This window comes from Hibiscus syriacus, unplaced genomic scaffold, assembly GCF_006381635.1.
Source record: "Hibiscus syriacus cultivar Baekdansim isolate YM2019G1 unplaced genomic scaffold, ASM638163v2 tig00112206_pilon, whole genome shotgun sequence".
In the NCBI taxonomy this organism is placed as follows: Eukaryota; Viridiplantae; Streptophyta; class Magnoliopsida; order Malvales; family Malvaceae; genus Hibiscus; species Hibiscus syriacus.
In genome coordinates, this window is record NW_024063267.1 from 1,886,479 (window position 1) to 1,901,397 (window position 14,919).

Consider the following 14,919-nt stretch of genomic DNA (forward strand, 5'->3'; position numbering starts at 1 on the left):
AGTGGGGGAATAAAGGCTCATTGATAAACACGAATTTGTTCTCCTCTCGTAAAGCTTAAATCCTGGCTTTTCACTGTATTTGTAATTATTAGTTGAATTACCAATAGGACTTTATTATCTATGTTCTCTTTGACATGAATTTGAGGGCGGTATATATTTATATAAATATTTTTATTTTTTAATATATATATATTATTTGACAAAGTGATACTATAATTGTAATTAATTATCTCAGACTCCACTTGGTGAATGGTAATGGGATGATCGATTATGTCAACCAAATACTGAAACGAGAACATCATTGGTTAAAATGGTATTAGCAGAAACAATGTATGTTACATCATCTCCCTTGTACTGCTAAATTCAATTAAAATGGTTATTTCTTTCCGATTATGTCAACCAAATACTGAAACGAGAACATCACTAATAATTTGACAACTCGAAAATATCAGTTCAACAATCAGCAGTTTACCAGTTTGCATGCAAATTGTTCAGATTTAGCTGTTGCTGCTCATTGGAGTACCCTAAGTTCATTACGTTTCCGTCATACCTTCTTTCTGTATCCACATTCTGATCCCCTGTTGGCTCCACACCTAAGAAATTGACCGTCGTTTTTTCGCCGCCTTCCATGTACATTTCTCCCAACAGATTCGCAGATTTTCCATTCTCTGCCTGTAGAAAATGAGTATGGAACAAGGCGGTCGGAGCAAGAGTATTGTGAGATCTTTTGTTATATGTTTCTTCTCCCAGACACAGGACATTGGTGCTGGCACCATTCGTTTCTATGTGACTACCAACCATGGAAGAACCGTCTTGGACCATCACGGTTGAGATGATGGTACTGGTAGAATATCCGGTAAAACCTCGGAATAGTACCGGGGCGATTGTAGTATCACTGATCTTAGCACCCATTTCTGCAGCTTTCTGTAACAAGGCCGTCGCGGATGTATAAGCAGACCCTATTGCAAAAGTAGAAGACAGGGATGTTCCTGGATTGAACGTTTGATTTAAATTGTTGTTGGACATGTTCATTTTCTCGTTCGAAATCGACAGGTTCGTCTTTGTGTTGGCATTGGAACATGAATCGGAACTAGGCATCGTCTCTTGTGGCGAAATTCCTCCTGTGGTAGCATAGTTACGGTTCACCTTGTAAGTTTCCTCCGTTAGTGCATCGCAGAAGGCTCTATGTGTGACGAAGCTGTCCTTCCTATAAGAAACAAATGGATTGAAAAGAAAAATAATTACAAGCCCCTCAGATCATTTACAGAGTAATATGCTACATACCTCGAAAAAATCGTGCCACAATCGCAATGATATTCACGGGAACCGCAGATCTTCGAGTGTGCCTTCCAGTCTGATTGAACAGCATATCGTTTAGAGCACTTATCACACTTCCATTTCTTCTCTCCATGCTTCCTACAGAAATGCTTCTTAATGCCGGTCAAGTCGCCTAGAGCACGGCTCGGATGATGATGAACATAATTTGGCTCAGGACATACATAAACCCTTTTCTTCATCACCTCAGTATTTGTTCTTTGCTTTAGCTTCCAAGGCAAGTTATGTCCCCTCCTATGCAGCTGAAGGTTCTGGTCTCGTTGAAATCCTTTATGACAGACTTCACATAAGTACCTGTTAGTTGCCATTAGAGTCCTCGGCGACAGGGCTACCACTTCCGCATCAGGATCTGAAAATTTTCCAAAAAAATGAATAATAACTCGGTGATTAAAGTTCCCGGAAGTATCTGAATCAAAGATAAAGATAGGGCATGCATGATTGCCTGGATTCCCTGGAAGATTTCGTTTTCTCTTCGAACTTGTGGGGATAGGATGTTCAAGAGGATTCGGACTCTCGTTAGACGACTGCGAGACGACAGTGCTGTGATGTTCATCTTCTCCAAAATCCTGCACAAAGTTTGACATGTTTAGCTGGACTTGATACTGATGAATGCTAACAGGCAGCTGATAATATATGAATCAGATAAGGTAGCAGACAAAAAGAAGAAAGTTTTTCCATACCAATCACGATCAAACACCATGGTCCATGTATTCAAAATTAAACCAGAATTAGAATTCTTTGATAGCAACATCATTCCATCAAATAATTCTGTAAACGTCACCTATCAATAAAATATACATTGAAAGTTGGGTGTGTTTGTCGTGTGGTTGACAAGTAAGTGAACTTGTAGAACTGAATCATTAGTAGCGCCTACTAGCCACTGTTTGCATTTTAACCAGATTATTGCAGGTGAAGCCATTTCCAAAGGAGAAATTCCAAATAAAGAGACAAAGTTTTGCCTTCTGTTGGAACTTATTAAGATGATATCATGATATCATGCATGTAATATTAATTATCTACCTGCTTCCATCATGATCCACCAAGCATCACAAACCGGCATGTTTGTGTTTGTCATTCTTGATTGTTGCAATTGTCTTTGGACATATCCATGGATTGAGGTTTCATGATTTCGGATTTAACAATGTTATTACTGTACGAGACGCCAACAAATTAGCCGGAAAGATTATTTTATTTATTTATTTTAAGTTACAATTATAATTATAAACAAAACATTTGGTAGTTATTAACAATTAGCCGAAAAGAGCTAGAACCAACACATGAAAGCTATTAACAAAGTGAAAACACCTAGAAGAAGAAGCTCATTTGGTAGTGATTTGGTATTATCTGATTCGGATTAATCGATTAATAGATCGAATACCAAACCAAAAATTTAAATGATTAATGTGGTGAAAAGGTTTAATGTTTGCGGTCCTGAAGGTGAGCCACTTTTCTGAGGAAAGACTTGTCCAAGAACTTATGGCCAGAAGCACTAGCTTGACCAGGATTGTCAAGCTCTGATATAGACTCCCTCCTCGTCTTGGTGATCACCACATTAGGGCGATGCCTCAACTGCTGCTTCGCCGTGTGAGCCGCGATCATTACCGACACTGAAACCATTCCCATCACCATATAAATCGGCATGTTGTCCCAATGCCTGCACAACATGTTTCACCATGTCCCTCTTGATTCAAAAAAACAAAACAAGAATCCTGATTAAAATTTAAACCGACTTGTTGGCAGGGCGATGATTTGGATCTGCTTTTCGAGGCAGTGGAATATTGTTTCGCCTTCTGATTTGTCATCATCGACGAGGCAAAGGATCGGTTCGAATTCCTTTCCAATGAGGTAATCATTGATTTCCAGTAACCCTGCAACACCATTCATTTTATCATATCATGTAGAGCAAAATAAACAGCAGGAGGCCAATGTTAGAAGCACATATACCGTTGCTCTAAAAGCCATTTTATCCGATGTCAAGTGCAGCAAGTGGCTGGTAGGGATGAAGCCTGGATCAGGTTTAAATAAAAGCAATGGGGGAAGGATGGGGATTGTAATTATGGAAACTAATTATGAAGGAAGATTAAAAGGACACAGTGAAGGCATACGTAATCTGTAGGAGTTGGGTGAGTTAGGTAATATTCTGATTGATTTTCTTATTGTTCTTTCTCGTGTTAGTGTCGTATTTTCGTCCATAAATTCCTTAACACCAATTACAACAATGCCTAATTAAGAACATGTGTAGGTCGATTCAAAAGTTAACCAAAAAAATTACTGCTTCTGATGGTGTGATTTTATCTGGCCCCGCACAACCTCGACCAAAAAGGGCGATTTTATCTGGCCCCGCACAACCTCGACCAAAAAGGCATGACATGAACCACAGAAAAAGGCTTGGAAGCAGGACCATTTCCCCCACAAACTGGACCCAAATCCAACAACCCCCCAAGAAACCGGTACTTAATTACCACCAAAACCATTAAAAATAAACGAAAGTCATATTACAACAAAATCCCAAAACTAAACCCACACGTTCTTCAATAACATAAGACAGAAGTTGTAGTTGCAATTTACCATTTGTTAACTATTGCAGCTATTAAAAGAAGTAACCCGAGGATGATGAAGATGAACCCAAATCAAATTCTTCAGTTACCGTATCAGGAACCGAGGGCATGTGCATGTGCTGCATGAACTCGTAAGAGTTAAAGCCGAAATATGGTTCACTCACTCCCGTGTCAAACCCAAGAAGGCCCGAACCACTCCACGAATCATAACTGATCATATCTGAACCAGCAACTTCAGATGCGTAACAAGTAGAGGAGACATCGGGGGGCAAAGGTGGCAGCTCACAGTCGTCGTTAAACTGTTGAGAACCACCGTTTCCGGTATCCATGACCCCAGTAATGGGCTTATAAGACACTAATGTATCACTACTCTCTTGGTTCCAGGCATTGAAAGGGTCTTGAGTGAAGAAAAGCTGGTTCTGGCAGTTAGTATCCATTTGTTGGTTAACAGGTGGTTTAATGGGGAAAATGGATGACATGTTATGGTGTGTTTCATCAGGAGAAATGATGGAGGTGACCGATGAGCCGACCGGCATATCGGAATAAACGAAGTTGGTTCGAACCTTGGAGCCACGCATGGAGCGAGCGGCACGGTCGTAGGCTAAGGCGGCTTCCTCGGCAGTGTCGAACGTGCCGAGCCAATGCCTTTCTTTCGTGGAAGGGTCTCTTATCTCCGCTGCGTATCGCCCCCATGGCCTCCTCCTTACTCCCAAGAATCGTATCTCTTGTTGCTGCAGCTGCTGCTGAGGTTGCTGTTGCTGTTGCTTTCTTTTGGTTTTAGAAGAAGGAGAAGGAGAAGGAGAGTTGGTTTTTGAGTTTTTGAAATCCATGAAGATAAAAGAAAGAAAATATGTAACTTTTGTGCTTCTGCTGCCTTTCTAGTTCTTGGGAATGGAATAGAGCAATAATACTTGGGGCTTGTTTATCAGCCATTTGCATTTGTGTTTAAATAGGGGGGAAATTAAAGTTTAGTTCTTCTAATTCCTAGAATATGAGTGAGCAAAGAACAATCTCTCCCACGCTAGCACTATGATCCTAGTGTGGGGCCTTGCTTCTGATTGGACCCTCGTAAACTCCCATGAGCACAGTTGCCCTTCATTATGATTTATGAGTCGCTCAATACAAAAGGCACTTTTCTAGTATTTCTAATGATATACATGATGTTCGAGAATTATACCTCTGCTATTGTTTCTAATGAGGTGCTTGCACTAAACGGCATCCAAATGGCATTAATTTGGTTAAGATCATATATAACTTATAAATCATATAAGCATGTTAGTGGTCATGTCAAGGTAAAGAAAAAAGGGACGCTTGACATGATTCGATTCCATTCGTATGCATTTCTTTTATTCAAAATCCTTTCGATAAAATATTATTTATTAAAGTTTATTTTATCATTTATAGCTGTTATAGAATATCTAATACAGTTTAGTTTATGGTCATAATGTTTATATTAAATTTTTTGAATAATTTTAAGAAATTTGATAACTTTGACCTGTAATCATGGGGTTTGATTAGGGAGTGTTCAGGTGATTTTATGATCATTACAACTCACGATTCATCTACCTGGAGTTCAATCATGTCCTTTGGACCATGAGTTTGAGCATCCTGTTGATTTCTCCTGCAGGAAGTGCAATCATGGGCTCATCACCGGTTTAATATAATCACCATGATTGACAAGTGCTGCTTCAATAAACTTTCTTGCAAATTTTCATTGACTTCCAATCATCAAAGTCGAGACTATAATATCTCTCCCCAAAGACTATAACATGCGCGAGCTAGAGGGTGTGAGTTTTAACTTAAAAAACATATTTATGCTGAATATTATAAAAATTATTTTATATTATAACATCACTTTAAAATTTTCAAAAATTTTATATATTTTTATTTTTTTTTATATTTTATATTAAAAATTTATTTATTTTTCATATGTTTATCTCCTTTTAAAATTTTATAAATCTAACTCCTAATTTAAAAATCACGTGTTTGTTGTTGGTATTATATATATTATATTTGTAAGTAAACAAATATTATATATAATCATAAAATATTTTATATTTTTAAAAAGAGAATTTGAATTTAAACTTAAAATGATAGTACTAAAATTGAGTATAACGAACACCGGATAAAAAGAGTTAATATATTATTGTTGATGGAAACAAGTAGATTTTGACGGTTATAGGTGATTCACCTCTTTTTATTTGTGGTTAGATAGTAGTTGGTTGGTGTGAAGGTTTTGTCTCGAGGTAGGAGAGAGATAAATGAAGAAAAGAAGATTTTATTCTTTCTCTCGGTCTTGATCGAGAGATTTTATAGTGATTTTTAGTATTTGTATCAAACATAAAATCATAATAATTACTCATAAATTGACAACTATGTGGATATGATTAATTGTCGGTAGATTTAGCTATGGTAGATTATTTGGACCTATCAAAAGTCATTCTAAGTTGTCGTAGTTTCCTGGATGGTAGGTATTTTAGTCTTCTTTCGGAGACGTTTTCAACACGTCTTTCAGAAATATGTATGAGAAATTAAAATTTAAAAGATATTTCTAAATCTTCTGAAAAATTTGAGATGGAGATGAATTTTGAAAGAGATATAACAAAATTTCTTTTTAATATTTATCACTTTATTTGAAAATCTACATGACTCCGCCTATAACTTCATTCGAAAAAGGTTTATAAGCAGCAGCACCATGATCAATATGATCAGAATCCAAATATCATTCCCATAATCATCATTCTTGATTCACTTGTCAGTACCCATCATTTCCACATGTATCTTTTCCCTCACCTTTTCATCTTTCGGTCATATAATACGAGTCTCAAAGCTTTTTATTTCGTCAGAATACGAACAATGTACAGAAAATATATCTATATATTACTTGTAGTTCTCTAAACACGTAGAAAAGGTCATGGTGCCCTACGACTAATGCAACTGAGCTTTTCACAAATAAATAAAACAACCCCAATATCATATAATTTCAGCCATGTGCATCCCAAATATAATGATACGTTCCACACTCTTTCTCAGCTTTTTTAAACCAAAAATGTGTGCTTTTTCTCGATATTTTTGCTTTTGAAGCATTGGAGCATCGGCATTAGCATGTATATCAACACATTTAAATGAAATGAAGGGGGGAGGCATGTGGGAAGGACACATAGGGCATGCTTTTCTGAACAAAACAATTCACTAGGAAGACCTATCTATTTACATAGTAATTAATCAGCATTAGCAGTATGCTTGACCTAATTGGACCCACGTAAAATATATAGACGGTACCAGTATTTTGCTTTATATTATAATGTCATAACCAAAGTATCATCGTTACAAATCTAACATATTTGATTATGATGACAAGTCAAAAAAAATATGACAGCATTATGAAATGTGTTGTTATTGATGTCATACCAACCATCCCTATTAAATTTTGGAATGATGTGGAATTAATTTATCTGATTGCGCATTATGAACTGTGTTATTATTGAAACTATGCATAAATTACACATTACATGTAGAAGTAATTTATCCTCGTTTTAGTCTTTATCCTTTGCAGTACTTGGCTCGATTTGATTCCAATATATACTTGGCACACTATTAGGTCAAAAATATGCAAAGACTTTTGAGGAGAGACAATGTATATTTTATAACAAGGGGCGCCAAATTTAACGTGAAAATGCCTTGGGATTTGGATATGGAGCATGCATGCACTATCTTCTCACCATCTAATAATTGCCACTTTGCTAATTTGTCGTCCATTTTCCAATTGAATTAATATGGTCTTTCCTCATTCTCGGTTTCCGGACTCCATTAGCCCCATTATTTTGTCTCTATATGTTAATTTGTTTAAGAGTAATAGGATTTGTATCATGTTTCCTATTCCTACTTGAAAAAAAGGTCAAATCCTCATACCTAATCTAAGTTACCAAGGATTATTAATTATAGAAAAAAAAAATTATCCATATCATGTCATTTACGACTGACCTTAGTGGTAAATAAATTATTGTTATTTCTTAAGGTTTCAGGTTCAAGCACTAGAAATATCAGAGGTATAAGTGTTTAATATCAAATGATTGAAAGATATTTTTAAACAAATATTGCCTTGTACTTATCACAAAGCTCATATTAATAAAAAAACAGTTTCTTAAATGTTAATAGTATTAACCAACTTAATAAATTGATACTTGAGATAGTTTTTTAATGTTTGAGAATTGAAAAATCATTATCAAATATATTAATGATGGTTTTATGAAAATAAATAGAATAATGCTTTGTCGATTTGTGTAATTATTCAAAGATGGGAGACTGAGATGAGTTGCATTGACTGAGAATACTATAATTTTCCTTAAAAAGAACAAGTTGAGTCATTTTATAAGATAAATTAGAATTCTTTTAGTCGTAATTGAAACTAGGCTTAGGGGTTTTTTTTCATATAGTTTTTCCTTTGAGAACAAAGGCTGATATGGTCAAGTGTGTATCCATGTTCTAGAGATGTGAAGATACTGTAGCTACTAGCTTATGGGGTATATCCCTCCCTTTAGCACAAGTAAACTGAAAACATAAGCTACGCCTTTTGGGGATTTTGATACTTTTATAATATTTTTAAATAATAATTTTGACTGCTGGAGGTCTTTCACGGAAGTTGCTCTCAATCTGACGTTGCGGGCAGCCTACTACCTTACATCTTCCTCACCTCATTACATATGAGAATAGGGTCAATTAATTTTTTAGTACCGAGATACGAGCTGTTTATGGTTGAATAAAATACAGGGTAAGTTATTTATTTAATCATTTAATTATTATTATTATATTTCTATTTTTGTATTTAAACTATTAAAAAATATTTTAATTATTTTTTATCACTGACCATTAAAAAGATAACATAAATAATGGTGCGGTTGGTGTATTGGTGGTATTTCATTTTTTTTATTTTCTGAACTGCAATTTTACTAGCGGATTTGACGTCTAAATTGATAGATTTGACAAATATAAATAATTTAATTTGTTAAATTATTTTAAAGTAAGATTAAATTGATAAAATATATAATACTTAATAATTATATACATGATTAATCAGGTCATCTCATCATTTTCGTTATCTTTTTAACTGCAATATTGTAATAGTTGCAGTTAATTGGTTTGACGTCTAGCGGATTTTAATAATTGAGTGATTAAAATGAAAAAATTGTAATAGTCGGATGACTAAATATGTAGATAGCAACGGATATCTATTTGGTTCTAAATGCAATAGCCTTTAATTGGTTTCTTATCGAACTTTAGGGTCCAAATGCGGACAAGTCCATGTATATTGGACTTTAAAATCTACCCACTATGAGGAATACCTAGTGATTTCACATGTAGCAGTCGAATATCAGTAACTCTTTTTAGTAATTTTTTTATTAAAGTGATTATAAAATATCAACGGGTTCGTTCAAGTAATAAGCAGTTTGATATCGTTTAAGTAATGTCTCAAGTTTGAGTCTTTATATATGTAGAAAATTCCCGCTAGGCGATAGGAGACTCGACCCTCGACGGTCTCACCCTCGTTACCCTTTCCTACCACAAAATTCTTAAATAAAACAACTCACATCGTAAAAATATTGATAAAGTAAGCCGATGAAACATGAGTAGTTTAAAAGTATAATTATTAAATTAAAGAAAATTTAAGTTTTAATGACCAAAATAGTAGTGGAAATATAGTTGAGTGGTGAATGAGAGTAGTTTACCCATTTTTTATTATACGGCATTTCTAAAAAGCCTCCAAGAATCTGTTATTTAATCATTCCCCCCCCCTCCCCCCTTCATCTCATCAGCACTTCCCTAGGAACACATTCCAGCTCTCAGAGAGAGAAAGAGAACGGCCTTGCCTTTTAAATATGAGTGCATGCCACAGCGGTATGTTCCATGCCTCTGGTCTTCTCTTACCATTCTCATTGTCTGGTTTTAAGTTGATAAGGTTGCTTTATAGACTGTCATCTCTTGTCTCTTCAAAGACACTAAGTTATTGTGTGTGTGTTTTTTATGCTGTTTTTCGTAGGTTAAACATCAATTGAGGACATGTTCTAGAATAACCAAAGACGGTAACCAAATGCCGAGAGGTAATCCTTGCCGGTGGCCAGCCATGTTGCCGGATTATGATCCAAACGACAACGAAGCCGGCATGAAGATCCTGGAGGACCTGACTCAAAATGTTCACCAAATACAGCAGTTGGAGGAAATAATAACACGAAATGCGCATACGGAATATCTCAAGGGCTTCCTTCCTTAATGGACAGTGTGACATGCAGGCTTTCAAGAATAAAGTTCCTGTGGTGAATTATGGAGATATCAAAGTTTATATCGAGCGAATCGCCAATGGGGATTCCTCCAACATCATTTCTGATGAACCAATTATTGAGTTGCTCACAAGGTATATATAATATATTGCTTTATCTATAAGATCATGTATGATATAGAATTCAATAATCATTTTTATCTTTCTTTGATGAAGCTCCGGTACTTCGGGCGGGCGGCCGAAGATGATGCCTTCAACTGCTGAAGACTTGCACAGGAAGACATTCTTTTATAATCTGCTTGTGCCCGTGATGAACAAGTGAAATTCTTATTTCTGTTTCTTTTTGACATATTATGTTCTTTATTGTCGTTTCTCTCATGAAAAAGATGATAATCGCATCTATGTAGATGGCTTGGACAAGGGGAAAGCAATGTATCTTTTGTTTGTTAAACCGGATACCAAAACTCCTTCTGGTCTAATGGCGAGGCCGATTTTAACAAGTTATTACAAGAGTAGTAATTTCAAGAACCGACCCTTCAACCGGTTCAATGTGTACACCAGTCCTCCGACAGCAAGCAGAGCATGTTTTGTCAAATACTTTGCGGTTTAGTACAACGACGAGAGGTTTTAAGAGTCGGTGAAAGGCAGGGTGAAAACTAGAACAAAAATTACAGCCCTTTCCGGGTACAAAAATTAAGAGTAAATTGATAAAATATATAAATAATAAAGATTAAATATGATAATAATGATCAAATTGATAGAATATATAAGCAATAAAAATCAGATTTATCATTATACATTTATTTAACTTTTACGTGAGTAATTGTATTAATATTAACGGTCGATGACTTGATTGAAATCAAATGAAACTTAATTAATAATTTTTCCGATGAACAAAATAAAATATATCACATAATTTAATGACTTCGGGGTCATCTCTCATTAAAATGATACTCAATAATATGTATGACTGACTTGTGATTCTCAAAGAGGCTTGAAATTGAGCCCAGATGAGAGATCTAAAGCAGAGAAATAGGCCCAAAATGTCTTAATTATCTGGATATGGAGGCCCATTTTTCTACTGGAAAACACGACACGGTTCGACATGCTTAGTTTCTATGACGCTAACGGACGTTGAACCGGCAAAACAAACTCTGCTTTCATTTCTACCTTCTTTTCTACACAACAGCTCAAACATCACACTTTAAAACTCTGTTCCTTGAAGCAATGCCTCCCAATTTTCACTTTCAATTCCCCAACCGGAAATCTTCAGTTTTTATTCACCCCCCCAAACTAATAAAACCTCAACTCTAAGAAAACTCACCCAACTACTACCCCTAATGACGTCCCACCATCTTTGATGAAACACATCACATTTACATTTCTCTTAAATATGCATGTTCTTCATTTCTTCATCCATCTGTCTTCCCTGTGCTTCAGATTCTGCAAAAAAATGAGGGAATGGTCGTGGGGTTTTCTTTTTATTGCTCTTGCTTTCGCTTCAAGCATTGCCGCGGAGCGCAACCCTCGGACCGAGAGAATTTCTGGTTAGATTCAAATCTTGTTCATTTTCATTTTTTCTCCTTGACTTGCTGTTTCTGTTACTTAAAAGTTGTTGTTGATTTGAATATTGTAGGAAGTGCTGGTGATGTCTTGGAAGATGATCCTGTAGGAAAGTTAAAAGTTTACGTATACGAGCTTCCGAGCAAATACAACAAGAAAATCCTTCAGAAAGATCCTAGATGTCTTTCGCACATGTTTGCTGCTGAGATTTACATGCACAGGTTTCTTTTATCCAGTCCTGTTCGAACTCTAAATCCAGAGGAAGCTGATTGGTTTTATATCCCTATCTACGCCACTTGTGATCTTACACCTACAGGCTTGCCATTGCCCTTCAAGTCCCCACGGATGGTGAGAAGTGCAGTTCAGCTTATTTCCTCTAGCTGGCCTTACTGGAATCGAACCGAGGGTGCCGACCATTTCTTTGTCGTGCCGCATGATTTCGGACCATGCTTTCATTATCAGGTGACTGATTCTGTACTAGTTTTGCTGTTTTGGTGCTTAAATTTGTAATGTTGTTTATGATATTTAATTATGAACTTTCCACAGGAAGAAAAAGCTATCGAGCGGGGGATCCTTCCTATTCTCCAGCGTGCTACCTTGGTTCAGACTTTCGGACAACGGAACCATGTGTGCTTGAACGACGGTTCGATCACGATTCCTCCTTATGCTCCCCCTCAAAAGATGCAGGCCCGCAAGATTCCGCTCGATACTCCTCGATCTATCTTTGTTTACTTTCGCGGATTGTTTTATGATGTGAATAATGATCCAGAAGGTGGCTACTATGCAAGGTATGTTTCTTTTGCAGCTTTGAGTCTATTAGGTTGATTGTTAACCCTCACCGATTCCGATGGTGATTGGCAGAGGCGCACGGGCAGCTGTTTGGGAGAATTTTAAGAACAATCCACTTTTCGACATCTCCACCGAACATCCGACGACTTACTACGAGGATATGCAACGAGCTGTATTCTGCTTGTGCCCACTAGGGTGGGCACCCTGGAGTCCGAGGCTGGTCGAAGCTGTGGTATTTGGCTGCATTCCTGTTATCATAGCTGATGATATAGTTTTACCCTTCGCTGATGCTATCCCCTGGGAGGAAATCGGAGTGTTTGTTGCAGAAGAAGATGTTCCCAAGTTGGATACGATTCTCACGTCAATACCGCCGGAAGTAATTTTAAGGAAACAGAGGCTTCTCGCTAATCCATCCATGAAACGGGCCATGTTGTTCCCACAACCTGCACTGCCGGGTGATGCTTTCCATCAAATACTGAACGGCCTAGCTCGGAAATTGCCGCATCAGAAGAGTATCTACTTGAAGCCAGGTGAAAAGATTTTGAACTGGACAGCAGGACCGGTGGGGGACTTAAAACCTTGGTGATGCAACTGTTCTTTGACATTCATTGTTTCACCAAACCACCTCATTGCCTTTTACTGAATTCTGAAATTTTCTGAAGTTTTGTATAGAAGCTTACATAATGGAAATACATATCTGGATATATATACATTTATGAAGCCTCAAACTGATCATGAGTATTTATACCAATGGCCTAAAAACAATTAGAAAATAGAATCCAGAGACTGCTCCCATAAAGAAACCAAAGTTTGAAAACAGAACAAAATAAGCAACATGCTAAAGAAAATGAGTTAAAACTGCAAATCAACAGAAGCATAATCTCTTCCTAATCAATAGAGAGCTGCGTCTCTTGTAGCGAACCGTCACCTTTCCTTTCACGCCAACCACCATCGCATTCCAGTCAATCTCAGTAAAAGGTGACACAAGTTCCAACTCAAAGTTCCTCATCAAATGGCTCCATATAGTCTTTATCTGAAGGTAAGCAAACGGTTCGCCAAGGCAAACATGCCTGCCGCCTCTGAAGGAAATATACGAGAAAGCCCCCGCCACCTTGTCTTCTTCCCTCCCAACACGGAATCTGTCGGGATCATATGTGTCTGGATCCTTGAAGATGTAAGGAAGCCTGTTTGCGATTGCTGTTGATGTCGCCACAATATGACCCTTCGGGATGTTGCACTAAAATCAGCTTTGGAGCTGCGTAGAAGCATGATAAGTGGAGGGTAAAGTCTCAGGGTTTCTTTAATGCACCGATACTGTGTCTCCACTACCCCGTATTCGTTCCTATATCACGACGCATCACTGGTCATCCACATGGTGCTTCTCAGCTCCAGGGAGTAGGCATTGGTTTTTTATTTCCATCTTATCCGTGGCCTGGGCCAGGGCTTTCGAAAGGTTTCGAAGAGGCTACGCTATAGCACATGGCTACGAATTTAATTTCCTAACTCCCATGCCTGATCTAAGTGCATACTGGTTGTTGATCCCATACTGCCTTATCGGTATAGCCAAAGTGTTTTCGATTGTCGGCCTAGTGGAATTCCTCTACGAGGAAGCTCCGGATGCAATGAAGAGTATAGGCTCCGCGTGTGCTGCTCTATTCGGCGGTTTGGGTTGTTTCGTTGCCAGTATAATCAACAGTATCGCCAAATCGGCTACAAGGAATCCGGAGAATAAGCAGCTATCTAGGCTATCTCAGGATATAAACCAAGCGAAATTTGATTACTTTTACTGGCTGCTTACAATTCTTTCTATAATCAATTCTGCATTTTCTTGTATTCAGCACATAGGTACAAGTACAGGACAGAGCAGACCTTCGAGGTCAGGCAAACCAAACAAAACATCCCTGCTGAGGAATGAGGATAGCTAAATAAGGATCTAAAATTTATGTTATTTTTTTGGGTTTGTGAATGGAGCAAATGCTCTAAACTGGGTTCCACAAGTTTTAGATTCATGTCAGTTACCTTTTCTTGTATGTTTATGCATTCCCTATGCCCGGTATGTTACACTATCACAATGTACTACAATTCTTCATCATCTACACAACAAATACCACACCAGAAGGGTGGCGGCATCGGCTCATCTTATATTATCTTATCTTAGTTCTCCCTAAGGTCATTTTCGGGTCGGTTACATTGGGTTTTCAGAGGTTTCTGCGTTCTTCAACTGCTACCAGCCCAGGCTGATGGCTCATTCTCCCTGTGTGTTTAAAGAAGCTTAGCTTAACACTAGAATTGCACAAATAATTCAAGTAACCCTACCATGGCCTCTCAATTCATGTGTTCATTAATAGATAGCTTAATAGGGTTAACTTTTATCCCACAAACATAACATAAACACACTAA

The 14,919-nt window shown here is 37.3% G+C and overlaps 5 protein-coding genes across 5 annotated transcripts; 3 read left to right on the plus strand and 2 right to left on the minus strand.

The window, feature by feature from the left end:
* Window positions 1-468: 468 nt before the first annotated feature.
* LOC120175538 (protein indeterminate-domain 12-like) lies at window positions 469-2,026 on the minus strand. Its single transcript, XM_039182142.1, has 3 exons — window positions 1,814-2,026; window positions 1,285-1,684; window positions 469-1,207 (listed from the first exon to the last, which is right to left on the minus strand). The coding sequence occupies exons 1-3, from the start codon at window positions 1,917-1,919 to the stop codon at window positions 469-471; spliced, it is 1,245 nt and encodes a 414-aa protein (XP_039038073.1). The 5' UTR covers window positions 1,920-2,026.
* Window positions 2,027-3,790: 1,764 nt separating this feature from the next.
* Window positions 3,791-4,723, minus strand: LOC120175590 (ethylene-responsive transcription factor LEP-like). Its single transcript, XM_039182190.1, has one exon. The coding sequence runs from the start codon at window positions 4,721-4,723 to the stop codon at window positions 3,926-3,928; it is 798 nt and encodes a 265-aa protein (XP_039038121.1). The 3' UTR covers window positions 3,791-3,925.
* Window positions 4,724-10,164: 5,441 nt separating this feature from the next.
* Window positions 10,165-10,551, plus strand: LOC120175584 (probable indole-3-acetic acid-amido synthetase GH3.13). Its single transcript, XM_039182183.1, has 2 exons — window positions 10,165-10,302; window positions 10,384-10,551. Exons 1-2 carry the CDS (start codon window positions 10,175-10,177, stop codon window positions 10,487-10,489), a joined length of 234 nt encoding a protein of 77 aa, XP_039038114.1. The 5' UTR covers window positions 10,165-10,174; the 3' UTR covers window positions 10,490-10,551.
* A 1,036-nt stretch (window positions 10,552-11,587) lies between these two features.
* Window positions 11,588-13,235, plus strand: LOC120175462 (probable beta-1,4-xylosyltransferase IRX10). Its single transcript, XM_039182091.1, has 4 exons — window positions 11,588-11,714; window positions 11,804-12,192; window positions 12,277-12,518; window positions 12,592-13,235. Exons 1-4 carry the CDS (start codon window positions 11,621-11,623, stop codon window positions 13,103-13,105), a joined length of 1,239 nt encoding a protein of 412 aa, XP_039038022.1. The 5' UTR covers window positions 11,588-11,620; the 3' UTR covers window positions 13,106-13,235.
* A 792-nt stretch (window positions 13,236-14,027) lies between these two features.
* On the plus strand, window positions 14,028-14,444 carry LOC120175539 (protein NRT1/ PTR FAMILY 6.1-like). The gene has a single exon (XM_039182143.1). The coding sequence runs from the start codon at window positions 14,028-14,030 to the stop codon at window positions 14,442-14,444; it is 417 nt and encodes a 138-aa protein (XP_039038074.1).
* Window positions 14,445-14,919: the final 475 nt, after the last annotated feature.

What these genes read in the sequence shown, in the direction of transcription:
- LOC120175590 (XM_039182190.1), bottom strand. Translation starts at nt 4,723, where the DNA reads ATGGATTTCAAAAACTCAAAAACCAACTCTCCTTCTCCTTCTCCTTCT.
- LOC120175584 (XM_039182183.1), top strand. Translation starts at nt 10,175, where the DNA reads ATGCAGGCTTTCAAGAATAAAGTTCCTGTGGTGAATTATGGAGATATC. An exon ending in ATTATTGAGTTGCTCACAAG is followed by an intron (nt 10,303 to 10,383) that starts GTATATATAATA and finishes TCTTTGATGAAG; the next exon opens with CTCCGGTACTTCGGGCGGGC.
- LOC120175538 (XM_039182142.1), bottom strand. Translation starts at nt 1,919, where the DNA reads ATGTCAAACTTTGTGCAGGATTTTGGAGAAGATGAACATCACAGCACT. An exon ending in TGAACATCCTATCCCCACAA is followed by an intron (nt 1,685 to 1,813) that starts GTTCGAAGAGAA and finishes GAAAATTTTCAG; the next exon opens with ATCCTGATGCGGAAGTGGTA. An exon ending in TGTGGCACGATTTTTTCGAG is followed by an intron (nt 1,208 to 1,284) that starts GTATGTAGCATA and finishes TGTTTCTTATAG; the next exon opens with GAAGGACAGCTTCGTCACAC.
- LOC120175539 (XM_039182143.1), top strand. Translation starts at nt 14,028, where the DNA reads ATGCCTGATCTAAGTGCATACTGGTTGTTGATCCCATACTGCCTTATC.
- LOC120175462 (XM_039182091.1), top strand. Translation starts at nt 11,621, where the DNA reads ATGAGGGAATGGTCGTGGGGTTTTCTTTTTATTGCTCTTGCTTTCGCT. An exon ending in GACCATGCTTTCATTATCAG is followed by an intron (nt 12,193 to 12,276) that starts GTGACTGATTCT and finishes AACTTTCCACAG; the next exon opens with GAAGAAAAAGCTATCGAGCG. An exon ending in GAAGGTGGCTACTATGCAAG is followed by an intron (nt 12,519 to 12,591) that starts GTATGTTTCTTT and finishes GGTGATTGGCAG; the next exon opens with AGGCGCACGGGCAGCTGTTT.